Below are 27,366 nucleotides of genomic sequence, written 5' to 3'. Positions count from 1 at the left end.
CCCTTCACTCTCTGAATGGCACACATACATAAACTGTCTCAATTGTCTTAAAAATCCTTCTTTAACTTGTCTCCTCCCCTTCATCTACATTTGATTGAAGTGGATTTAACAAGTGACATCAAGGGATCATAGCTTTCACCTGGATTCACCTGGTCAGTCTGTCATGGAATGAGCAGGTGTTCTTAATGTGTTGTATACTCAGTATATGTTGTGACTTGTGAAATGTGGCAAACTACAAGGGCATACAACACATTGTGCTTGTATGTATTTTCCCATGTCTCCTCTTCTAGTTAGACTAGATGTCATATACTGTATCTGCCAGAGAACTGCCTTACTTTGATCTACCAGCCAGTTTATGTGCCTAGCTAAGCTCCAGTGTATTAGTATAGTAGGGGCTGGTCTGTGTCCCGGCTCCCAAACCAGTCAGACTGACAGTTGCTCCGGAAGCCCAGGCATGCCAGTGGAAGAGCTCTGAAAAAGCACTGCCTCGTGTCTAATGATTCAAACCAGCAACAGCGCAGATGTGAACTAATCCACAAAGAACGCCAAAGCGCTCCCTGAACCAGAGAGGGGGATGAGGGGAGCGGAGCGTGAAAACGAGAGTATGTGGGGAGCTGACACAGGGAAAATGAGGAAGAAATAAGACGAAGGCCAGGGAATAGGGTAGATACAGCTACCCATCCAGCTGGCAGAAACCCAGCTGTCATTCTTGTGCCTGCTCCATTCAGGGCCACACCTACCTCAACAATCCTGGTTGGCGCATAGCTCCAGCACTAGACTGCTTCAGCACAAGATACAAACAAGATCTGCAGCATGAAAAGGCCTATTTAAAAACACTATTTAAAATGGAAAGACATTTTAAAAAGATTCTCAGAGTCAGGCAGACTTTCTGTCATAACATAGGGGCAGGAAAAGGAGTAGGTATTCTATTCACACTGAGGAGGTAATACGATGATATCACAGCAAAATTCTCTAAATAGTAATGAGACAATGTACACTTGTTCCCACTGAAAGCACAAATAGGGAAATCTTTACTGATTTTGCCATATGTGCGTACACACACCTACGGATGTCAGGATGGCATCGTTTATATCATAACAAAGAGCTGACTATGGGCTTGCTCATGCTGTATGATCTATTGTACTCTAGTCACATTATAAGAAAATAAAGGCAGTTGCATTGCCATGGCAACTCTCGGTCTACACAGCCATGTCAGAACTTGTCCATGATCTCAGCAGGAGGCCCAGAACAGACAGCTACGAGGCCAATTTGTGTCTCTGAGGTGGGGCTTGGAACCCACCTCACCTTGTTTAGCCTCCATCCCCACTGACTGATAGAACTTCAACCTAAAGAGTAATCTTCTCACCCACAGCAATAAACCCCTATTTCTATTGAATATAGAACAAGGGCAGTGCATGAATGTACAGTATGGTTTTCTCTTTCTCACTCAAAGCAAGAGATATTGTTTTTAGACATTTATAATAGGAAGAAACGTTGTTATTAGCGTTGAATTATTCCCTTTCATCCAATAAAATGTATCAGATGTCCCTTCCATGAGATATTTCCATAATGCCATGATTCTAAACCCCTGGTAACCGAGGGGTGGGGGGGGGCAGAAAGAGAAAGGACAGCATATTTACCCGGAAAGGTGTGTGGGTTGGGTGACCCTCTCTTGAGGCACTTGGAACACAGAACATGAACAGTGTAGTAGAGCCCGGGCCACTCCTGCAGAAGGACATTCAGCTCCTCAACCAGTGGGATTATCGCTTGCCAAGCAGTCCAGATATTTGGCAGGGAGGCATGGCTGGCTATGGACAGTGACTCGGCCTGCAGCCTGCCCCGAGCCGGCTGGTAACTGACCACCACAGGCACTTTACCGCGATAGGCAAAGATCTGGTGCCTACCGTCTGACCGCTGAACCACATGGCTGTTGATCTGCACACTGTAGCGTGCAAACAGTCCAGGAGGGAAGAGAAAGGGGAAGCTGTATTCAATCTGCAGCTGCTCCACAGAGAAGAACTGACTAGCAGCCACTGAGCTGCCGTTCACCCAGGCCTCGGCATGGGGCTCCTCATTGCTGACATAGCTGGGGAACTTGTACCAGACGGTGGCCCCGTTCAGAGGCTTGCTGCGGGGCTTGTTAATGCAGTAGCAGACCCCCATCTTCTCTAGCAGCTCCATGATGAGGTGGAGGTCCTGCTGGGTTTGGATGAGAGGTCTCAGGAGCAGCCGGATGACGTTAGAAGGCAGGAGGCCGTGGCTGAGGAAGCCCTCCACTTGGTGCTGTAGATGGGTAGCCCTGAGGTTCTCTCCCTTCTCCCCATCTATAACTACACTGGCCCTCCTCTTGTCCCCCTTCTCACTGTCCGATAGTAGTCTCTCCAGCAGCGTGGACTCATCCCTCTGGAAGAATACGTTGAGGATGGCAATGAAGCGTGGCAGGTTGTGGAAGACATACTCCTTTAGTGTCAGACTGTCCTCGAAGTAGAGTAGCTTCCCACTCTCGTGTAGGTAGGACAGGGCACTCTGCAGGCGGTCCTCCGTGAGCCCAGCCTGGAGGCCCAAACGGGCCGAGTCCCACCACGAGAGCCACAGATCCTGGGGCTTAAAGTGCAGCTCCTCCAGCATCTGCCAGGACTTGGGCAGCACGCGGTGGAGGTTGGGGAAGATGTCGCGATGGTCAGCCACTGACATGAGCTTCTCCCTCAGCCTCTGGATATTTATCTGGCTCTCCGTGCAGCTGACACACAGGACAGGGGACAGGATCTGTAGCCTGTGGTTCAGCATGTACTGCAGCTGGGCTTTCTTCCGTCTCAGGTTTTTGTCTGTGACGCCGTAGAAGAGGATGTGAGGGCTGGAGGTGCGGACGTTGTAGCCCTGCTCCAGGGCCTGGTCCACCTGGTGGGCAAGGCTCCGCAGGCAATGGGTGTCCCACTTCTCCTGCAGGGAAATCTGTCTGTGGATATCAAGGCTCTTCCCCTCCACCTCCATGTCTCCACACAGGTCTGTGTGCGTGCCCACCATGCAGACCACAGCGTGGGGCACTTTGGCATTGAGGAGATGGAGGAAGTAGCCCACGTGGGTGTAAAAGTTCTTGGGTGAGTATGTTTTCAGATTCACAACAAGGATGTACAGAGCACCAGGTGAGAGAAAAAAAGGTTTGATGAGGTCATAGTTTGGCTTCCCTGACAGGTCATACACTAGAAATGTAAGACTGCGATCGGCGTCCGCTACCCAGTTAGTCACATCAACCCCTTTGTTTCCCTGAGCAGAGTTGGCATCCTGCTGCTCACTCACAACACTCTGCCTGAGCTGTGTTTTCCCAGCATTTTTCATTCCCATCAGGACCAGTTTTAACCTGGGTTTCACAGCCAGCTGGGAATGTGCGAGTTCCTTTTGATAAGCACCGATGTAGGGGATCCCTTTCATACAGACCTCATAGGGAGGCTGGATGAGGGGGTTATCCTTCACCTTCCAAATGTTTACCTTCGAGAGTTTTCCAAAGTTATCTGGAAGTATGGCTATTTGGTTACCCTGTAAAACAAGCTCCTCCAATCTATTTAGCTCCACAATGGAGTCGGGAAGATAAGTAATGTTATTATTGTCTAACCAGAGGTTTGCCAGCCTATGCAGCTGGCCTATCTCCTCTGGAACAAAAGACAGTTTATTTCTGCTCAGGTAAAGCTCTTCTAGTCCTGTGATGTTTAGGATAACCTGGGGAAACTCCTCAAGCTCATTAGAGGATAGATTGACCATTTTAAGTCTCTGCAGGTTGCCAAAGGAATGAGGCAGAGCTGTGAGGTTGTTACTGTCCAGCATCAGGCTCTCTAGGTTGTGCAGGTGACAGAACGTGTCTGGTAACGTGGAGATGTGAATGCTGCTGAGCCACAGGTTCTTGATGGACTGCAGCTTAATGATGTCATCTGGTAGACACGCAAACGTATTTCCAGAGCAGTCGAGCTCCTCCATGTCACTGAGGGCAAGAATCTCTGGGGGAAACTGGTTCAGCTTGTTGTGATCAGCATCCAGAGAACGGAGCCTCTTGAGCTGTGAGAAGGACCTCGGGAAATCACATATGTCATTGAAGCTTATGTCCAGCTCCTCTAAACAATGCAGTGCCCCAATCTGTGATGGCAGGTACTGGATGTTGTTGTGACTGATGCAGAGCTTTTTCAGCCCCTTCAGCAGGCCTATGTCCTCAGAGAAGTGGCCCAAGCAGTTGTGGCTCATGTCCAGCTCCACAAGAGGACCCAGTTCAAACACCACAAAAGGAACTGTGACAAATTTATTCCTGCGGAGGACAAGGCTACGCAGGTTTGTGAGGGTTGCCCCCAATCCTTCTGGTAGCTCGTGCAACGAGTTATTGCCCAGATTGAGTACCTCTATATCGTTTATATTTTCAGGTAGAATGATTTTCTCCCTGTTTTGGGAGCAGAGGGTGAGTTGTCGCAGGTTGCTTCGCAGCTTCCTAGAGCGGAGTGCAGCATCTCTCCACAATTTAGCCGTTTTGAGATTGTTCTCCTTGTCCCCCATGGTTTTGCAGACCGACACCTCCTCCTTGTTTTCATTGGGAGGAATCATCAATTATCCTGGCAATATGGTGGTCTAGGTGCCCTTGTGTCATCGATTAGTGTTCTTATCATGAACAATCCAAACAGAGAAAACGACAGTAATTCCATTTCGAGCAAGAACAAGAAAACATCATGCTTTTCAATCGAATCAATACTGGACTTGGCCAGCAGTGCTTCACGCATCTTTATCTACGGCCGCGGACCGCACAATGAACAGGGAAACTTACCGAAATTTCAAATCCATTTTAGAACACAGGCGGTTGGGCTGGCCTAGCCAGCACATTCTCTAGTATCGTGGCATCCAATCGCGTCCTATTATCAAAAAACAAAGCATGAAATCAAACAGCGGCCAACGTCTCATCCTTGTGCCTCGCTCGCTCATCTCTCTGCCTGTGATCTCTCGTAAACTAGTCCTTACTGCTCAAGAGGGAGTGGAACAGCAGCAACGCCTAGATTAACACTGCGTCAGATTTTTCCCCTACTTGGTTTAGTTCTCGATTGACTGCCCATGATGACAATGTATTGTTATTGCTAGGCAAGAACATTTATAAGATTAAATAAAGGAATATGTATTTTATCTAGAGCGAGAGGTGATTTCCTTATTTAGATTTAAAAAACTTTTTTTTACATCTATTTTCCACACCCATTGAGTTGAGAAAGTTAAATGTATTATTCTATATTAAGCTAATTTTTCCATAATTATTCTGGTCAGGTTGGATATAAAATTATTTTATAAGAAAAATACCAAATAGTATATAGAATGTAGTTTCTGCAATGCTGTTTTGATCAAACACCAGATGTTATTGCGGAAGATAAAAATATCCCTCTGCGAAAAGGTTATTTTCAGTAGCAGACATTGAAACTTACATGGTGCAAACATGACTCACTGGGACAAATACAAAACACGTACCACTTTCTCTTGATGGGAAACAGTGCGTGTTCTTTCGGCGCGTTATCTGCTATGTCTCCATCTAATGGCTATGATGCGACTGCACCGGGTTAAGCAAAACCATTACGTCACCATATTGTATAGAATGTTGAAATGTATTTAATTTAACTAGAAATCATAGACTTACCGCTTATGGTAGAAATTTGATTGGTTTTGTACTTAACAAAAAAAAATCTTGAACCTGATGCCATGAAGCACAGATGTGTTAGAAATGTTAGGGGTTGTACCAATTGTACATTGAAAGATTTAATGCAAATGTTATGCTAGTGTGTATTACAATTGTCCTTATCCATCGATCAGTTGGCACTGTACATCGAGTCCATCAAGTTCAAATCGATTATAAAATGCAGCATAACAAAAACCAGACAGACAATACATGTCAAGGTCTGTCAAAGGCCTTTAAACTATACTGCCCCCAGAAAGTGAAGAAAGCAGGCTAAAAATGAACATCACCCACTACTAACTCCTATTAACCAGAACTGGCAATAGTTAAGCAGTATAATAATAGGCATTTATATAATTACCAGTGTCAGGGAATTAATAGAAGTACATTTTAGTTGCTTAAAAAAAATAAAACAATTGTACTTGGTATGGTTTGTAACAAGGCAGTAGAATTACTGGAGTTTATACATATTTATTAGTACTAAAAGAAATTGTTAAGACAATAGCTAAATAGTTCATACATTGTTTGCATGTGAGCTTGTGCAAAAATGTATCATGTAAATCACAAAGTATATGCATTGCTTTCACCAAACTTAAAGCCGACATCCTCAATTGTCTTGAACCGATTTTAAAAGCCTTGTGTGCTCTGTAAAACTCATGCAAGGCCTCTAACAGACACAGTCAAGTAAATTTGTCTGCTTTACACTAGCAGCCCATTTCTGATCTTTTGCCCAATTATGGGCAAGAGATCTGATCTGATTGGTCAAACGGTTAATTAGTGGCAAAAGATCCAAAGTGGGCTGCCTGTGTAAACTCAGCCTTCGAGGGTTAGCAGCAAAGATGTTTTTGTTTTCAGACAATATGAAAGACAAATTTAAAAATCATTCTTTAAAGAAAATCCCTAGCAGATGGCACTACTAGTCCAATTAAACAACTATCCACACAGTCCCACAATTTTGAAAAAAAATAAAATAAAAACAGACTCTTCGATTGAGTGGGAAAAGTGCTATGATTTTTTTTAAAGCCATGGGGGTAAAACAGACATGGGATGCCTGCTTGAAGGCCTCAATGCAGGACTCTCAGAGCCAGGGGATGCGGAGCCGAGGTCTAGTCTCTGCTGCGGGGGGTATGTGGGGGTGGGGCTCCTTCCACAGGGGCAGAGCTGGGCACAGTCCGCAGCTGTCCTTCGTGCATGCGCTCGTTGATGCGCAGTTGGCAGCCGTCTTGCAGCATGCGCATCACAATGTGGGCAATATTGCGTGAGTCATCCAGGCCAGAGTGAGGGCGGCCCTCGTATTTTAGTCCCAGCTTCTCAAGCATGCTACTCAGCTTGGTCTGGGTGCGAGGGACCTGTGGAAAAGGGAAGATTCTATTCTACTCAACATAGTGTATCTAAGGAATGTCTTACATGCTTCTACATTTAGAGAGATTTCAGCTAATTGCATATCATACAAAAAAACAAACCTTATAGAAGTTCCCGTATAATTTTTTGATGTTGATCCACTTCTTTGCAAACTGTGGATATCTGAGACGATTTAAACGGCACTGGGTGTTCATGAACTTGCTCATGTCCCAAGATCTGTGGAAATAACAAAAGCATATAGTTGTATACTAATGAGAACACTTAATATCTTGCTAGCGTTATCATTAATACACCAAAGCAGTGTTAGTACCCTCTGCCCACACTGACATACCCGTCTGTAAGAAGAGTGTATTTGTATTTTGTGCCAAGCTCTTTCTCCTGAAGCCAAAGCACAACCCGCTCAAGGACATCAGGGAACGTGTCTGCGTCATCAACCATTTTCTGGCCAAAAAAAAGCAGTTACAAACTCTTTTATCAACATTACATTGTGTGAAGTATTTTGAATCATACTATTCAAGTCCTTCAAAATAGTTCAGTCAACGTCTATGCCTGGTGTCTCACCTGTGTTATTCCTGTCAACTTTACACAGAACTCTGACAGCTGTGTGTTGACTTCTGGTCTGACATATTCCTGAAAGGTGTCTTCCTACAAGTAAAACCAGTGTCAATCATGATACCAAAACATTTGTGTATTATTTGCGTCAACAACTAATGTTAAATCAAAAGTCTATACAGCTATGACCTGTATGATCGTACACACAAGCCTAACAATGCATTGCTTCTAACAATGTCCCCTCCATTCCCACTCACAATCTCTAAAGTGTGCGTGTTGAGCAGGACCATTGGGAACTCAATGATTTCATGAGTAAAGTCAGCGGGGTTGTCCTGTTCACACGTTGCTTCAAAGTCCACCACGCAGACGTAGTCGTAGTAGGTATCCGTGGCTTCACCCGCTGTCACAGACTGCGTCATCGACAGCTTCTGTTTCTTGTAGTAGTTCTTCAACCGCTTCTTCATCACATCCTTCACACCCCTACACACACACACACAAATTGGGATCATTTAACATTCAGTGGAATGGACCTTCTTCAGTGGCATGTCTAGCAGCTCTGGGATTTCCTAACACAGAGATCCTGGGGCATATTCATGAAGCTGGTTCTGTTGCAAAACGTTTCTTAAAAACAGGAGCAAACGGAATGGGGAGGGACCAACTTGAATTTGTCAAATAAAAAAATCTCGATTTAGTTTGGAATAATGATTACACCCCCGATCTCCAATGGATTATGATTGTAGCCATCTCCTGCTGAAACACTACACTAGTTACAGGATTGTAACGTGGTATGTGATTACATACAGCACAATTCCTTAGCAACTGAAACAAGTGTTCCTACATACCTTGTGTCAAGCTTCAATTCTGCCAGTTTGGCCCGAAGCTCATCCTTGTTCATGCGGTTGATATGTCCATTTGCAAGAGCAATCTCTTTGTAAACAGGATCACTGAAGTCGCCGTGAGTAGGAGATGCTTGAGGGACGGGTTCACCGATGTTACTACAAACTCTGACTCTGCTGCAAGACTTTGACATATAGGAAGGAATGTACCGTCAATGTTAGTCACATACTGTAGCTTCCTAGCTAGTTTAACATATCCCTGGATTATATTTCTACTCCAATCTTGCAAGCTAGCTAGCAGTAGCTACTAACCTTGTCATCTTCCTCCGGTTTAGAGGACAATTTCACATTGCCACCCCTGTCTTGAACATTCTCCTTGTATTCCTCCATTTTTGACATAGGATTGTCTCAACCAATTTGGGGGGAGGTTAGCTTGCTAGTTGCTAGCTAACTGGTAGGGTGTATCTTGACTGTGCTGACTCTTGACTGTGTTGTTTCCGCGCTTTCTTCCCGCGTCAGTGCTCTATTACGCGCATTAAATTATTTATATATTTTTTAATATCCGAAGTGTATCGCTGATCAACGTTACATGATAATAGAAAACCACTGTTTTTATTCATGGTTTTCCAATCTTGTTCTGACAAGACACGTTGTCTTGTCAGAAATAGTGTGTGAAAAATAAACAAACATTCCGGTGTGGTGATAATCATGATTTGTCGACGGCACAGATGGTTTGTGTACATAACAGGTTAGGATAATTAACGTGGCAGGTTAGGAAAATTAGGTTAAGGTTAGGAAAAGGGGTAGGCTAATATTACAGTTGTCAACAACTTGTCCCCGACGCGACCAGTAGATGGCGCTGTAGGCCTACTCCATCTAGCCAGACGGGTAGAACAAGAGGTGGTGCTGAATCCAGACCCCTCCTCTCTATAGGAAACATACGGACAGGAACACCTTCCTTAGAGGTGACAGTTTTCCTCCACGTCTACTTATTAAAAGTCTCCCTGTAAATCAATTCAGCCGCACCAGAAGAGTATGCAGCTCTGATGCTTCTTACCAGAAACAGACCATGTACCTCACACAAAGATTTAAGGAAAGGGGGTACAAAGACAATTGGGCAAAACATACCAATTATCGTTTTGAAGAGCTAACACAGTTGGAACGCCTTCTTCCAAAAGTTAAAGAAAACGCAGAACATGTCCCCCACTCTTCACCCAATACTCACCATTGGGGAAGGCATTTAAAGACATTATCAGGAAGCACTGGTACATTATTGATAGTGACCCACAATTGAAACCCATCTTTAAATATCACTCAAGTATGGTCTTTAAAAGACCCCGAAATGTGAAAGAAATTGTGGTCAAATTTGATTATCCATCAGAGAAAAGGGAAACTTCTTGGACAATGTTCTGGAGGGTAATTACAAATGTGGCCAATGAGCTCAATGCAGTTTCAAGTACAAATTTGACTAATTTACCCACCCCTGCACAGGACGAAGATGTAAGATCAAAAGCCTGATTACCTGCATGTCAACCAATGTTTACATATTGAAATGTCCTTGCGGTCTGTCTTACATAGGGAAGACCCGTAGAAGCCTTAAGACCCGAATCAGTGAGCACCGCAGCAAAATACCGACTTGTGAGACAAAAAATCAGGTTGCTGTTCCTTTTGTACAAGCAGGACATCCTATTAGTTCTTTGAGATACATTGGAATAGAAATGGTCAAGATGTCACGCAGGGGAGGGGACATTGAGAGGAAACTTCTTCAATGGGAATCTTTCTGGATCCACAGGCTCAACACACTGTCGCCACTTGGTCTTAACGAGTTCGACTTAAAACTGTTTTTAGATTCAAAATGTCCAAATTATTTCGTTTTTTTTATCCTAATTGAATATTGTGTGTATATACACAGCACCAGTAAAAAGTTGACACACCTACTCATTCAAGGTGTTTTTCTTTATTTTTACTATTTTCTACATTGTAGAATAATAGTGAAGACATCAAAACTATGAAATAATGCATATGGAATCATGTAGTACCCATAAAAGTGTTAAACAAATCAAAATATATTTTATATTTAAGATTCTTCAAAGTAGCCACCCTTTGCTTTGATGATAGCTTTGCACACTCTTGGCATCAGGAAGTGATGTCACTGAGTACTGCCCCAATACTATTCATGATTAACCACTCATGGTGTGATCGTGATAACATACAGAAACTCGACCTAGAATACCTCACAATCAAATGCCGACCGTATTACCTCCCAAGAGAATTCTCTTTGGTTATAGTCACAGCCGTGTATATTCCCCCTCAAGCCGATACCACAATGGCCCTCCAAGAACTTCACTGGACTTTATGCAAACTGGAAACCACATATTCTGAGGCCGCATTTCTTGTAGCTAGGGATTTTGACAAAGCAAATTTGAGGAAAAAACTACCGAAGTTCTATTAACACATTGACTGTCGTACTCGCGCTGCTAAAACACTTGACCACTACTACTCCAACTTCCGGGATGCCTACAAGGCCCTCCCCCGTCCTCCCTTCGGCAAATCTGATCACGAATCCATTTTGCTCCTCCCTTCCTATAGGCAGAAACTCAAACAGGAAGTACCCGTGCTAAGGACTATTCAACGCTGGTCTGACCAATCGGAATCCACACTTCAAGATTGTTTTGATCACACAGACCTGGATATGTTCCGGGTTGCCTCTGAGAATAACATCAACGAATACATAGATACGGTGACTGAGTTAATCAGGAAGTGTATAGGAGATGTTGTACCCACTGTGACTATTAAAACCTACCCTAACCAGAAACCGTGGATAGATGGCAGCATTGGCGCAAAACTGAAAGCGCGAACCACCGCATTTAACCATGGAAAGGTGACTGGGAATATGGCCGAATACAAACAGTGTATTTATTCCCTCTGTAAGGCAATCAAACAGGCACAACGTCAGTATAGAGACAAAGTGGAGTCGCAAGTTAACGGCTCAGACACAAGACATATGTGGCAGGGTCTACAGACAATCACGGACTACAAAGGGAAAACCAGCCACGGACACCGACATCTTGCTTCCGGACAAGCTAAACACCTTCTTCGCCCGCTTTGAGGATAACACAGTGCCAACGACACGGCCCGCTACCAAGGACCGTGGGCTCTCCTTCTCCGTGGCCGACTTGAGTAAGACATTTAAGCGTGTTAAACCTCACAAAGCTGCCAGCCCAGATGGCATCCCTAGCCGCATCCTCAGAGCATGCACAGACCAGCTGGCTGGAGTGTTCACGGACATATTCAATCTCTCCCTATCCTAGTCTGCTGTCCCCACTTGCTTCAAGATGCCCACCATTGTTCCTGTACCCAAGAAAGCAAAGGTGACTGAACTAAATGACTATCGCCCCGTAGCACTCACTTCTGTCATCATGAAGTGCTTTGAGAGGCTAGTTAAGGATTATTTCACCTCTACCTTACCTGACACGCTAGACCCACTTCAATTTGCTTACCGCCTCAATAGATCCACAGACGATGCAATCACCATCACACTGTACACTGCCCTATTCCATCTGGACAAGAGGAATACCTATGTAAGAATGCTGTTCACTGACTATAGCTCAGCATTCAACACCATAGTACCCTCCAAGCTCATCATTAAGCTCTGGGCCCTGGGTCTGAACCCCGCCCTGTGCAACTGGCTCCAGGACTTCCTGACGGGCCGCCCCCCAGGTGGTGAAGGTAGGAAACACCTTCACTTCGCTGATCCTCAACACAGGGGCCCCACAAGGGTGCGTGCTCAGCCCCCTCCTGAACTCCCTGTTCACCCTTGACTGCGTGGCCACGCACACCTCCAACTCAATCAATGAGTTGAATAACTTCACATAATTGTAAGGGAGGGTTTGACATACATACATTAGTCTAAATATAATATTTCTGGATTAGAATTAGGCTAAAGGTAAGGCGTCCTTATGTCCTACATATGTCCAAGCAGCTGGCCGTAAGGTGTTCAAGCTGAGTTTGTGATGTCTATGCAATGTATCTGTATGAGTTTCATGTCAGGTCATGCTGCCAAGGGAAATGCACACTCTCAATGTGGAATTTTGTCTTTTCTTAAAAATTAAAATTACCTAAATCACATGTGTCTTGCTCAGCTGTGATATGAGAGTGATATGCCTTCGAGAAACACACACAAAAGTAGGTAGTCATTACTGCCCAGAATCCCACCAGTCTAGTCTCACAGTAGTTGAGCAACATAACTGAGGATGATGTTTGTGATGTTGACTCAACTTCATGTCAGATCATGCCAAGGGAAATTCACACAAATTGTAGAGCCCTTTTCCTTAGTAAAGTTTGTCATCACTTAAAGGCGCTGAATGGTCAATCTGACATCTGCATTTGCCGTTCAGCATTTACGGTGGTATGGCCTCTGCAGAAGTCAGGGCATTCATACTTATTGCGCTTTGCGAAGCAGCGCAGAGCTGTTGTCAAGATGGTAGGTCTACATGGGATCAGACACCGCAGCCTTCCAGTGGCAATAATGCTTACGTTTGTTATGTAAATTTGTTTAAAAGTCATTCAGATGTCATGGAAAATGTGTATAAACCCTTAATAGTGAATAATCAGGTCTCTATAGCATAATGTAATTTGTGAATTTCTGTGAACATAGTCTAATGGACCGACTTGGAAATAGATAGCTCCTGCACTTCTTTCATCCCAGGTCAAGTACTGCTTAAAAATACCATTTATAAAGGCAGCATATTGCTCTTTGTGATCAAGACAGATCAGACTATTCTCCTCCTCACTTAGTTCACCTTTAGTGAAATTGTTTTAGGTGTATTTGACATAGCCTAGCAGTGAACTCTTCAGCAAACAGTCATCTGTTAATGGGGCAATCTCAAATCAAATCAAATTGTATTTGTCACATGCCGAATACAACAGGTGTAGACCTTACTGTGAAATGCTTACTTACAAGCCCTTAACCAACAATGCAGTTAAGAACATTTAGTTGAGAAAATATTTACTAAATGAAGTTAAAACAAAAAGTAAACTCAAAATAACAATATATATATTTTTTCACCTTTATTTAACCAGGTAGGCAAGTTAAGAACAAGTTCTCATTTACAATTGCGACCTGGCCAAGATAAAGCAAAGCAGATAGACACATACAACACAGAGTTACACATGGAGTAAAACAAACATACAGTCAATAATACAGTAGAAAAATAAATCTATATACAATGTGAGCAAATGAGGTGAGTTAAGGGAGGTAAAGGCAAAAAAAGGCCATGGTGGCGAGGTAAATACAATATAGCAAGTAAAACACTGGAATGGTAGATTTGCAGTGGAAGAATGTGCAAAGTAGAAATAGAAATAATGGGGTGCAAAGGAGCAAAATAAATAAATAAATACAGTAGGGGAAGAGGTAGTTGTTTGGGCTAAATTATAGATGGGCTATGTACAGGTGCAGTAATCTATGAGCTGCTCTGACAGCTGGTGCTTAAAGCGAGTGAGGGAGATAAGTGTTTCCAGTTTCAGAGATTTTTGTAGTTTGTTCCAGTCATTGGCAGCAGAGAACTGGAAGGAGAGGCAGCCAAAGGAGGAATTGGCTTTGGGGGTGACCAGAGAGATATACCTGCTGGAGCGCGTGCTAATAATGAGGCTATATACAGGGGGTACCGGTACCGAGTCAATGTGCGGGAGGTAATTAGTCGAGCAGCAGTGCAAAAACAAAGTGGGGTGGGGGTGCAATGCAAATAGTCCGGGTGATTAATTCATTAATTGTTCAGCAGTCTCATGGCTTGGGGGTAGAAGATGTTAAGGAGCCTTTTGGACCTAGACTTGGAGATCCGGTAGCGCTTGCCGTGCAACAGAGAGAACAGTCTATGACTTGGGTGACTTGAGTCTGCCAATTGTTTGAGCATTCCTCTGACACTGCCTAGTATATAGGTCCTGGATGGCAGGAAGCTTGGCTCCAGTGATGTACTGGGCTGTAGGCACTACTCTCTGTAGCGCTTTCTGGTCGGATGCCAAGAAGCTGCCATACCAAGCGGTGATGCAACCGGTCAGGATGCTCTCGAAAGTGCAGCTGTAGACATTTTTGAGGATCTGGGGACCCATGCTAAATCTATTCAGTCTCCTGAGGGGGGAAAGGCATTGTCGTGTCCTCTTCACAACTGTCTTGGTGTGTTTGGACCATGATAGTTTGTTGGTGATGTGGACACCAAGGAACTTGAATCTCTCGATCCGCTCCACTACAGCCCCGTCGATGTGAATGGGGGCGTGTTCGGCGCTCCTTTTCCTGTAGTCCACTATAATCTCCTTTGTCTTGCTCACGTTGAGTGAGTTTGTTGTCCTGGCACCACACTACTAGGTCTCTGACCGCCTCTGAATTCTGCAGTTCCTACATCCGTTTTTGGACTTATAAATGAATGATATATACCCATTGATTTTTGAAGAATATAACTTATAAATGCCTCATGAGCCTAGTTCAACTGTCAGAACCCTAAATATAAGCTTGCTTTACTCCAATGTTTGTAAACAAAGTAAATGTAAACAAACTATATAGCCTCAAAACATGGTTAAAACTACAATTTTGATATTGTGGATGGTCAGACCTTGCATCCATAGCTTTATTTATTTAGTGGTTACATATTTTCAGCCTCATTCCTCAGATTTGACCAAAACAGTGGTGGGGAATCACTTTGTTATTCTTTCAACTTCTGATTGCTGCTTTAATGTATGGCTTGGTGCATATTGGTGTCTGAGGGTCTTTCTGAATATAGGTTGGCTGGTAGACCTTTGTACAGGTTGCATGCATCAGTCACATCTATAGATATCTGTAAGCTACAGTATCGGAGTTCATAGTGACTAGGTCATCATTAATGATGAGTCAAATAAACCTTTAGTTATTCTTTTAGCCCTGAGTGCCAGTGAGGGGTATCCTATGGAGCAGGTTTGAGGGGTTAGCGATGCAACTTTAGTCAACATTATTTGTGTGTATTATGGATCGTCATTAGTTGGGGTCAAGCAAAATTAAGGCAGTTATACAATTTTAAAAACGTTACAATACATTCATAACATATTTCACAACACACTAAGTGTGTGCCCTCAGGCCCCTACCTGTCACACCCTGACCTTAGAGAGCCTTTTTTATGTCTCTTTTTGGTTTGGTCAGGGTGTGATTTGGGTGGGCATTCTATGTCCTTTATTTCTATGATTTTGTGTTTCTATGTTTTGGCCGGGTATGGTTCTCAATCAGGGACAGCTGTCTATCGTTGTCTCTGATTGGGAATCATACTTAGGCAGCCCATTTTCCCACATGTGATTGTGGGTAGTTATCTTTGTTAGTGGCACTTAGCCCTGTAAGCTTCACGGTTGTTTCTTCGTTTGTTGGCGACATTTACTCAAATAAAAGAAAATGTACGCTGACCACGCTGAAGTTTGGTCCACTTCTTTCGACGGCCGTGACACTACCACATATCTACAACACAAAATCCATGTGTATGTTATCATGTGTGTGTATGCAAGTGTCTATGCCTAAGTTTATGTTGCTTCACATTCCCCACTGTTCCATAAGGTATATTTATATGTTTTTTTTAAATCTGATTCTACTGCTTGCATCAGTTACCTGATGTGGAATAGAGTTCCATGTAGTCATGGCTCTATGAAGTACTGTGCGCCTCCCATAGTCTGTTCTGGACTTTGGGACTGTGAAGAGAACTGGCATGTCTTGCAGGGTATGCATGGGTGACTGAGTTGTGCGTTTGTCGTTTAAAAACAGACAGCTCGGTGCATTCAACATGTCAATACCTTTCACAAATACAAGTAGTGATGAAGTCAATCTCTCCTCCACTTTGAGCCAGGAGAGATTGACATGCATATTATTGTTTGCTCTCGGTGTACATCCAAGGGTCGTGCTGCCCTGTTCTGAGCCAATTGGAATTTTCCTAAGTCCCTCTTTGTGGCACCTGACGACATGACTGAACAGTAGTCCAGGTGCGATAAAACTAGAGCCTGTAGGACCTGCCTTGTTGATGGTGCTGTTAAGAAGGTAGAGCAACGCTTTATTATGGACAGACTTCTCTCCATCTTAGCTACTGTTGTATCAAGTCCGAGTTCAACTCCGGATAACCGGTCATACGAAAGTGGCTTACTTTTTATACAGATACATTTCTATGCTAACGAATCCTAACTTGTTCCAGGGCAGGCTAACACGGCTAATTCCACTTACCCTGAATGAAATGACTCTGCCACAGTGCTTGACTTGAGATGAAAGAAGTGCAGGATCTTTTTCCATGTCTGTCCATTAGACTATGTTCACCGAAATACACAAATGACATTATGCTAAAGACACCTGATTATTCCCTGTTAAGGGTTTATACACATTTTCCATTACTTTTAACCAAATGTTCATGACTATTATTACAGCCTACATGAAAAAGTAAGCATTGACACTGGAAGGCTGCTGTGTCTGATCCCATGTAGACCTACCATCTCCTGCCGTTGATCTTAACCCCCAATTTCAAACCGTTTACTGTCACGCACAGATTCAGACTAGCGGCAAATAAACTTGAACAAAGCGGAATCAGGAAATGAATGCCCCCTCTCCATTCTATTCAATGTAGAACCCGCCTTCATTCTGCTTTGATCAATCGATTTTGCCTCAGTGTGTGTATCTGGGCCGGCGATAGGCTACTTAGTTTCATAGAAGAGGTGGTACGCAATTCCTCCAAAATATTAAGTGCCGTTACGGCACTATGGACAGCACTTGCCCAAGTCAAGCACTGCTCTGCCACAAGTTGAAGACCAATTAAATCAGATTCCCTCCCTCTTGATTTTTAAAATGTTTCACTAAAGTAGTGCACTGAGACTTTACAACAGCTGTATTAGCGGACCAATACAGCCTTCTGCAGCGGGTAGAAAATGTGTTACACACACACACACACATTTTAGAGCAGTTGTTTCTAAAAATGTGTATGTGGGAATAAAGTTTGTGACCTGGGAAAAGTCATGACCTGGGAATCACCAGGAACTTCACAATACGATATGATGATAATTAGGTGCGGATACGATATGTATTGTGATTCTCACAATTCTATGTGTATTGCGATTAGATACCCCCACACCATCATACCTCCTCCTCCATGCTTCACAGTGGGAACCACACATGCGGCGATCATCCGTTCACCTACGGTACTCTGTGTCTCAAAGGCACAGCGGTTGGAACCAAAAAAAGGACAGATTTCCACCGGTATAATGTTCATTGCTCGTGTTTCTTGGCCCTGTTGGTCAATTTCTTCAACAAATAATCAGGTCTATATAATTATCAAACATACATTAGTAATGGAAAGGAAACACAGACTCTAAGTATTAAAATACTCCTTTTAGTAATACAATTTTAGGCAGAAGTTGATACAGAGTATTGTATAACAGTATATGATAGTTCTCCCTAAGTTCTGAAAAATGTCTAAGACATCCTGTAACTCATATAGCCTCCCCAATCCCCCATACGTAGCTTTCCCTAGCAACAACATTTTTATAAATCTAACCTCCCACTGACAGCAGGATGAGTTTGACCGAAACTTGACCTTTCATCACAAGTATAGAGCCATAACAATGTGATCGAGTGTAAGCATATTCTGATAGGTGGCTGGTTTCATCAGGTCTGTGGCAGCCTTGTGTTCTCGGAAAACCAGATAACCACGGTGGGATCCAGACAGGAGGAATCTGAATGTAGACGCCTTCTGATAGTGTCTGAAGGTCACAACACTCAAAACAGGTTTTAACACACACACAGAGGTCTCCTGAAGAGGAGACCTTACAGTTTATCATAACATCATTTATTAACCCTTTAAAAGGTATAAGGCCTTGGTTTAACCTTCTTCATTCCCCCTTTGAGGCCACCAGACCTCAACAAAAGTAAAGCAACTCAAGCATAGTAATTATAAGAATCATCCATAAAAGGTGTATTAGATTGCAAGCAATCCTCAGGAGATTGAGGATAAACAATAAGGTTCTGGGGGATGAGGAACATGAAGCATAAACATGCCTGGCATAGCCTTATGAAGTACACATTTGCCAGCTGCACAGAATGCACAAATGCAAATCAGCAGAACAAGCACGGGGGCCAATAATGGGACTAAAATGGAAAACAACTTAAAACCAACATTTCCTAGTTTATCTTTCAACCACCCAAACAGGAACCAGGAGTCTTCTCCTGTGGGGGTGTAGGTGTCAGCCAACTGTTAATTCTTTCAAAATCTCTTGTCATATTATCAGAGGAGTCAGGGAGAAGCATAACACATTCCGTGGCAGAAATAGAATTTAGGGCCCTGCAATATCCCCCCTCCTTAGCTAGGATATAGTCTAATGCCAAGCTATGCCTGGCTGTAACAGCTTTAAGATTCTGAACATCAGTGGAAAGGAGGGCAAAACCAGCAATAGTCAAATTCATATGAGCCTGCATGGAGTAGGTGATGTTGTTAATCCAATCACCTATGACAACTGATCCGAACAACTCACTCTGACCTGAGGGTTTTTCAAAACGACTACAAACCACTAGGCGTGGCTCGTCTACTCAGATTTTGGACCATGTTTACCCATTGATTACTGGTTTTCAATTGGTTCTCCTGGATCTCTATTCCTTTGAGCAGAGACTGCTGGTACAGAATAAGAAGCACCAAAAACATGTACCTTAAAGGTTTACCCCAAGTTTTATTTTTAACAATGTGACCATAGTGGTCATGTGTAATAACATCTGGGTCTGGATGTGCACTCTTATCTGTTATGATGGTTGGGACGTCTTCTGGCAGTGTGATAGGTGGTGCCATCCCTGGCGCTCCTGGACCTTCACTGCTCTTGGTGTTGCTGCGATGACCTGGTATGGGCCCATCCATCTGGGGTGGTTCCATTTTCTCTTGTGGAACTTCAGCTTGATCCATTCTCCAACATCAACAGGTAGGCTGTCTGGGTCGCCCTGTTCTGGAACTTCCTGGGCCTTCCTGTATTGGGAATACAAAGACCTAACAGCATGGGTTAGTTCCTTCATATATTTGTTCAAATTATCATCCAGAGCAGTCAGGTCAGTCAGTTTTGGAGTCATTCGTCTGTGTCTGAACGTTCATTGGACGGCCAGTTAAGAGCTCATGTGAGCTAAGCCCTGTTCCGCGGTTTATACTATCGTGCATTTTCATCAAGACTAAAGGGAGACACTCTACCCATGACTTCCCTGTGGATTGGCATGCTTTGGCAAGCCCCCCTTTTATGGTTCGATTAGCCCTCTCAGTAATCCCGTTACAAACAAACCTCTGGTCTATCCCCAATTGGGCAGCCACCTGTGCAACCACATCTCCTTTGAGATGGGTGCCATTGTCTGCGGAGAGAACTTTCCTTACCAAAAGTTTTGCTACCGTTTTAGCATCACAGTGCACGGTTTGAAATGCTTCAACCCACCTGGTAAAGCAGTCAATTATTACCAGGCAGTATGTCTTTCTTTCATTTCGTTCAGCCATGTCTATGAAATCCATAGCTAAATGGGTGAACGGGCGGGCCGGCGCTGTAAATTTCCCTGGTTTCAGGGGGGTACCCTTACCAATGTAGTATTGCATGCATGTAGTACATTTATTTTGCAAATTTCAGGCGACACAGAGGAGACAAAAGGCAGAACTGGTTTTCCAGAGAGTGATTGCCTCCACAGGCCATCAGGGCCTCTGGAGCAGGCTCTAGACTCCCACAAAGGGTGATTAAGTGCATCCACAGCCTGGTGTTGGTCCAGATCAGTGATTTCAGACGTACACAGGGAGGCAAGCAGAACAGCATGAGTATGGCAGCGGGAAGCAGCATTCTTAGCAGCAGCATCAGCAGCTGCATTATCCAAACTAACACTGTCAGTGTTACCTGTGTGGGCAAGGACCTTAATAGCCAACTTGGCAGGAAGCAACATAGCTGCAAGCAAGGCTTCTATCTGTAAATGGTGTTTAATAGGGGTACCAGACGCATTAACAAAGTTCCTACCTTTCCAAAACCCCTATCCAAGACAGGCAAACACCAATGGCATATACAGAGTCAGAATAAATGTTAACCTTCAAACCACTACCTAATTTACATGCTTCAGTAAGTGCTAGAAGCTCAGCTTGTTGTGCTGAGCAATGTTCAGGCAAGGGCTGTTCAATCAACAATGACCTATCCAGTGAGACAATATCAAACCCTGCATGTTTCCTACCAGTCTCCCTATCAATAAAGGCAGAGCCGTCAACAAAGAGAGTAACATCGGGGAGCTCAATAGATTCATCATAAAGGTCAGGTCGGGCCTTTGAATCGCATTGGACTTGGTCAGGAAAATGTTGCTTATTCTGCAGTGGGAACCACGGCTGGTTTGTCACAGGAGGCTGTTGGGGCCATCCATATTGTCAACCATTCATTGGTTGAGTCTGAGAAAAGCAGGTTGTGGCTGTCCAGTGTAGGCTGATCTTCCACCTTGGAAGTTCCCTCTGCCAGCGTTCCCTCTCCATTGACCTCTCCCTCTCTGCTGCCAGGGTAACTGCTGCTGTGGTTGGTGAGGCACATGTTTCGCATATGGCCTGCCACACCGCAATACCAGCACACTGGCGGTTGTCTCAGTGTTGGTAGGTATGCTTGTGGGTTCCCATATGGTTGAGGAGGGAACGGAGTAGCAGGTGCTTGGGTAAACTGTGGAGAAGGCAGTGGAGGAGGCTTTTTGTTACAGCCACCATTAGATTGGTATTTCCTGTGTCCAGTTGGGCTAGCTGGGCCTTCTTGAGCTGTGTCTCAAGGCCAGTCTTCCTTGCTTTTTCTTCAGTCTTCATCTTTTTCCAGGCTCTGCAGTGATGCGGGGCAATTGTTTCGCTGTGTCCAAGTCCCCAAAACTCCTTTTGCTGCATACTCTGTGAACCGACAGCACACGCATGAGAGTCCTTCAGACTATCGGGAAACTCGCCTTCTTCAATTTCAGCTCCACTTTCATGTTCTTTCAATTGTTCACGTTCTCTCTCTTTTCTTCCCACTGTCTTATGTATTGTTCACTTCTTGCTCTTTCTTCACTTTCCGCTCTCTCTCGTCTTATCTCCTATTCTCTTCCTTTGTTAAGTTACTTCCACTTATCCTTTTGTCTCGGTCTTCATCATCACAATGTCGTCTGATTTTGTCAACAGCTTTATCCATTTCTCTCTGCACCTTCTTTTCTTGAGCTGCCATGAGGTCCTTTGCCATGGTAACTCCAGGATAGAGAGGTGTTGATTGTGTCTTGGCATCATTCCATACATCTCCTAGTTCTTGATACATTCTACCTGGTGCCGGTGGTGGAGAAGAATTATCGCCTGGAGCTACTAGTTTGTTTGCGAGTAGTGGATAAATTCCTTTAAACCTATCTCTGCAGTAGGGAGGGTGTGGTGGAGCGCTGCACTCTAGAGGAAACTTCTGTCTTGACGGAGGCAGGGTCTTTCATCTTTGTCAATTCCTTTTTCAAACAGGTAGCTTTCTGTTGAGTCCAGAATAGGTTACTGATAAAATAATTTAAATGTTGAAAGATAATGCTTAAATAATTCCACTCTGAAACCTTATAATTGTATGAAATTGATTAGAATCATAAAATTATAATATAATGATGTGTGTAGTTTTAGTCAGAATTAGGTTAAACAATGTATCTGTATAGTGGAAAAACACAGACTGTCTGAGCAAGGCGTAGCTCAGGATTTGAACTTGTATGTGAGGGCCGAAGAAAGATACCGAGAACAGTTAAACTGTGTTTGGACCGACCTGGCTAGGCCTCTGAGGAATTTATGAGGGCATAGGGAGTACTTCTCAAGGTTTCCCTAATCTCGGGGGAATGTAACTGTCGGCTGGGTAGTGATACAGTGGTGAGAACTATGGAGAAGGATAAAACTCACCTACTGTTTGTGTGGAAGTATGTGCGTAGGATACCTACTGTTTGTGTGGAAGTATGTGCGCAGCTATAAAATGGATGTCTTTGTATAATGGACTTCAGAACATTCTCGTGAATAAACACGTTGATTTTTGTAAGCTGGGACTCTTGTCTGCTTCATTCAACCAGAATCTTACAAACTCTGGGTTGCAGACTGAGTAGATTAATTGAAGTTTATGAACATTGATAACAAAATTCTCATAACAGTTACCCTCAGTTTTTAACATCGACCAAGCAGTCACAGAAAACAGGGTGGATTTTTTAAATTTTCCTCTTTCCCTTGGTCTTATTTTCCTGCCTTCTTTTCACAATGTCCTGCACATGTTGATATTTGGTTTTATTAAATGACCCATCTGTAGGTCATCTATATTCAGTGGCGTCTTTAAAGCTGAAAGCTGAGGTTAAGTATTTTTTTATAGTGGGGTATTTCCCAATTAAAAACTGTAGAGGGGTGGCAGGTTTAATTGTGAGCGGCCCCTCAGACAACTCTGAGCTCCCGTCTGCCATATAAACAAAAATGTTCTTATTTTTTAATTAGGCTCTGCGTGTAATGTGAATATAGATAAATGAATGCAAAATAACCCTATATGTGTATAATCTGTCCCTTAACTCGCATAAATTCATTTAAAGCAGGGTGATAAGTAAGTGACAACTGAATACCATGTAATGTATGGGTGGTGTAAAATAATCATTCTCTATAATCATCCTCTTTTAAAAATGAACCTTTCCAGAAATAAGTCTCTCACTGTTGCCGCCTGCTATCGACCCCCCTCCGTTCCCAGCTGTGCCCTGGACACCATTTGTGAATTGATCGCCCCCCATCTAACTTCAGAGTTCGTTCTGTTAGGTGACCTAAACTGGGATATGCTTAACACCCCGGCAGTCCTACAATCTAAGCTAGATGCCCTCAATCTCACACAAATCATCAAGGAACCCACCAGGTACAACCCTAAATCCGTAAACATGGGCACCGTCATAGACATTATCCTGACCAACTTGCCCTCCAAATACACCTCCGCTGTTTTCAATCAGGATCTCAGCGATCACTGCCTCATTGCCTGTATCCGCTATGGGTCCGCAGTCAAACGACCACCCCTCATCACTGTCAAACGCTCCATAAAACACTTCTGCGAGCAGGCCTTTCTAATCGACCTAGCCCGGGTATCCTGGAAGGATATCGACCTCATCCTGTCGGAGGATGCCTGGTCATTCTTTAAAAGTAATTTCCTCACCATCTTAGATAAGCATGCCCCGTTCAAAAAATGCAGAACTAAGAACAGATATAGCCCTTGGTTCACTCCAGACCTGACTGCCATTGACCAGCACAAAAACATCCTGTGGCGGACTGCAATAGCATCGAATAGTCCCCACGATATGCAACTGTTCAGTGAAGTCAGGAACCAATACACGCAGTCAGTCAGGAAAGCAAAGGCTAGCTTTTTCAAGCAGAAATTCACATCCTGTAGCTCTAACTCCAAAAAGTTTTTGGACACTGTAAAGTCCATGGAGAACAAGAGCACCTCCTCCCAGCTGCCCACTGCACTGAGGCTAGGTAACACGGTCACCACTGGTAAATCCATGATAATCGAAAATTTCAATAAGCATTTCTCAACGGCTGGCCATGCCTTCCTACTGGCTACTCCAACCCCGGCCAACAGCTCCGCCTCCCCCGCAGCTACTCGCCCAAGCCTCCCCAGCTTCTCCTTCACCTAAATCCAGACAGCAGATGTTCTGAAAGAGCTGCAAAACCTGGACCCGTACAAATCAGCTGGGCTAGACAATCTGGACCCTCTCTTTCTAAAACTATCCGCCGCCATTGTTGCAACCCCTATTACCAGCCTGTTCAACCGCTCTTTCGTATCGTCCAAGATCCCTAAAGATTGGAAAGCTGCCGCGGTCATCCCCCTCTTCAAAGGGGGTGACACCCTAGACCCAAACTGTTACAGACCTATATCCATCCTGCCCTGCCTATCTAAAGTCTTCAAAAGCCAAGTTAATAGACCATTTCGAATCCCACCCTACCTTCTCCGCTGTGCAATCCGGCTTCCGAGCTGGTCACGGGTGCACCTCAGCCACGCTCAAGGTACTAAACGATATCATAACCGCCATCGATAAAAGACAGTACTGTGCAGCCATCTTCATCGAGCTGGCCAAGGCTTTCGACTCTGTCAATCACCGTATTCTTATCAGCAGACTCAATAGCCTTGGTTTTTCTAATGACTGCCTCGCCTGGTTCACCAACTACTTTGCAAACAGAGTTCAGTGTGTCAAATCGGAGGGCATGTTGTCCGTACCTCTGGCAGTCTCTGGGGGTACCACAGGGTTCAATTCTCGGGCCGACTCTTTTCTCTGTATATATCAATGATGTCGCTCTTGCTGCGGGCGATTCCCTGATCCACCTCTATGCAGACGACACCATTTTGTATACTTCTGGCCCTTCCTTGGACACTGTGCTAACTACCCTCCAAACGAGCTTCAATGCCATACAACACTCCTTCCATGGCCTCCAACTGCTCTTAAACGCTAGTAAAACCAAATGCATGCTTTTCAACCATTCACTGCCCGCACCCGCCCGCCCACCACCCTGGACGGTTCCGACCTAGAATATGGGGCCAACTATAAATACCTAGGTGTCTGGCTAGACCGTAAACTCTCCTTCCAGACTCATATTAAACATCTCCAATCCAAAATCAAATCTAGAATCGGCCTTCTATTTCGCAACAAAGCCTCCTTCACTCACGCCGCCAAACTTACCCTAGTAAAACTGATTATCCTACCAATCCTTGACTTCGACGATGTCATCTACAAAATAGCTTCCAACACTCTACTCAGCAAACTGGATGCAGTCTATCACAGTGCCATCCGTTTTGTTACCAAATCACCTTATACCACCCACCACTGCGACCTGTATGCTCTAGTCGGCTGGCCCTCGCTACATATTCATCGCCAGACCCACTGGCTCCAGGTCATCTATAAGTCTATGCTAGGTAAAGCTCCGCCTTATCTCAGTTCACTGGTCACGACAACACCCACCCGTAGCACACGTTCCAGCAGGTATATCTCACTGATCATCCCCAAAGCAACACCTCATTTGGCCGCCTTTCCTTCTAGTTCTCTGCTGCCAGTGACTGGAACGAATTGCAAAAATCGCTGAAGTTGGAGACTTTTATTTCCCTCACTAACTTTAAACATCAGCTATCTGAGCAGCTAACCGATCGCTGCAGCTGTACATAGTCCATCTGTAAATAGCCCACCCAATCTACCCACCTCATCCCCATACTGTTTTTATTTTATTTACTTTTCTGCTCTTTTGCACACCAGTATCTCTACTTGCACATCATCATCTGCTCATTTATCACTCCAGTGTTAATCTGCTAAATTGTAATTATTCGCTCTTATGGCCTATTTATTGCCTACCTCCTCATGCCTTTTGCACACACTGTATATAGTCTTTCTTTTTTCTACTGTGTCATTGACTTGTTTATTGTGTTATTGACTTGTTTATTGTTTACTCCATGTGTAACTCTGTGTTGTTATCGGTGTCACACTGCTTTGCTTTATCTTGGCCAGGTCGCAGTTGCAAATGAGAACTTGTTCTCAACTAGCCTACCTGGTTAATTAAAGGTGAATTTTTTAAATTAAAAAATAACAAAATAAATATGGAGCAACCACGAAATAGTAAATGGTTCAAGATGATTTAACCTCCACAACAATCCTGGGATCTCTGTGATAATCTTTTCCTTCCAAGGGAGAAACTATTACTTCAACACTATTTCTTTTTAAAATAACATGGGTCAGTAACACACGGGTAGGTCTATTTCCTAATACAGCAAGGATGTATGTATTAAGTTTTATACCCCCACAGGCAACTCTTCCAGCATCTGATCCGAATGTCCACTCAGCTAATTCAAATACACGGGCATTATATTGTTTATAACGAACTCCTGATTTAAATGTCCCACCATCCAATCATACCACACAGAAGACATGATACATAGAACAATTACAGAATACCTTATCAGAATAATCTCAACAATCGGTGTTTATACTTGGAATTTCACCTTAAATCCACTCACCAAGTCTCACAATAATAAACATGTAACCCAGGAACGTATAACCTATTTCCACCTATGTGGTCTTCCTCCCACGGGTTGTGTAACAATTATTCCACTATTACAAAGAAATGTAGGTTCATATAAATTTAATAGCGAGGCGCCACTTACTTGCCAGAATGACTCATTAACCACAACGTTCTATAGATAATTACAGACTTCAGATATAACAGGCGTCTGCTTACCTTAAAATTTTGTAGCGCTTGACGTGGATCAATGGTCAGTCCAGCGATGTGGTCACTGACTCCTGGCTAGTTCGTCAAAATGTTGGTCAATTTCTTCAACAAATGATCAGGTCTATATAATTATCAAACATACATTAGTAATGGAAAGGAAACACAGACTCTTGTTTAAGGAGTAATATATTCCTTTTAGTAATACAATTGTAGGCAGAAGTTGATAGAATACAGTATATGATAGTTCTCTCCCAAGTAATGCAAAAAAGTCTAAGACATCCTGTAACTCATATAGCCTCCCCAATCCCCCTTACGTAACTTTCCCTAGCAACAACATTTTAATAAATCTAACCTCCCCGACAGCAGGAACCATCTTACCAGCAAGTAAAAACTCAGAAATGGGTTTGACCAAAACTTGGACCTTTCATCACAAGTATAGAGCCATAACGATGTGAACGAGTGTTAGCATATTCTGACAGGTGGCTGGTTTCATCAGGTCTGTGGCAGCCTTGTGTTCTCGGAAAACCAGATAACCACGGTGGGATCCAGACAGGAGGAATCTGAATGTAGACGCCTTCTGATAGTGTCTGAAGGTCACAACACTCAAAACAGGTTAACACAAGAGACCTTACAGTTTATCATAACATCATTTATTAACCCTTTAAAAGATATAAGGGTTTGGTTTAACCTTCTTCAGCCCAAGCAAGTCTCTTCT

The 27,366-nt window shown here is 43.8% G+C and overlaps 2 protein-coding genes across 2 annotated transcripts in view; both read right to left on the bottom strand.

The window, feature by feature from the left end:
- Positions 1-5,041, bottom strand: part of LOC139536867 (malignant fibrous histiocytoma-amplified sequence 1 homolog) — a 38,761-nt gene extending 33,720 nt beyond the window's left edge. The window contains exon 1 of the mRNA XM_071337567.1: positions 1,641-5,041. Coding sequence (XP_071193668.1) covers positions 1,641-4,581 — 2,941 coding nt within the window. The 5' untranslated portion in view covers positions 4,582-5,041. The remainder of the gene's footprint in view (positions 1-1,640) is intronic.
- Positions 5,042-6,109: 1,068 nt separating this feature from the next.
- Positions 6,110-8,956, bottom strand: LOC139536861 (3'-5' exoribonuclease 1-like). Its single transcript, XM_071337553.1, has 7 exons — positions 8,746-8,956; positions 8,440-8,618; positions 7,855-8,077; positions 7,607-7,690; positions 7,377-7,486; positions 7,147-7,261; positions 6,110-7,032 (listed from the first exon to the last, which is right to left on the bottom strand). The coding sequence occupies exons 1-7, from the start codon at positions 8,830-8,832 to the stop codon at positions 6,790-6,792; spliced, it is 1,041 nt and encodes a 346-aa protein (XP_071193654.1). The 5' UTR covers positions 8,833-8,956; the 3' UTR covers positions 6,110-6,789.
- Positions 8,957-27,366: the final 18,410 nt, after the last annotated feature.

The sequence above is a fragment of the Salvelinus alpinus genome, chromosome 1, assembly GCF_045679555.1.
Source record: "Salvelinus alpinus chromosome 1, SLU_Salpinus.1, whole genome shotgun sequence".
In the NCBI taxonomy this organism is placed as follows: Eukaryota; Metazoa; Chordata; class Actinopteri; order Salmoniformes; family Salmonidae; genus Salvelinus; species Salvelinus alpinus.
Note: the sequence above shows the minus strand (reverse complement) of the source record. Positions and strands in the feature narration are given on the sequence as shown.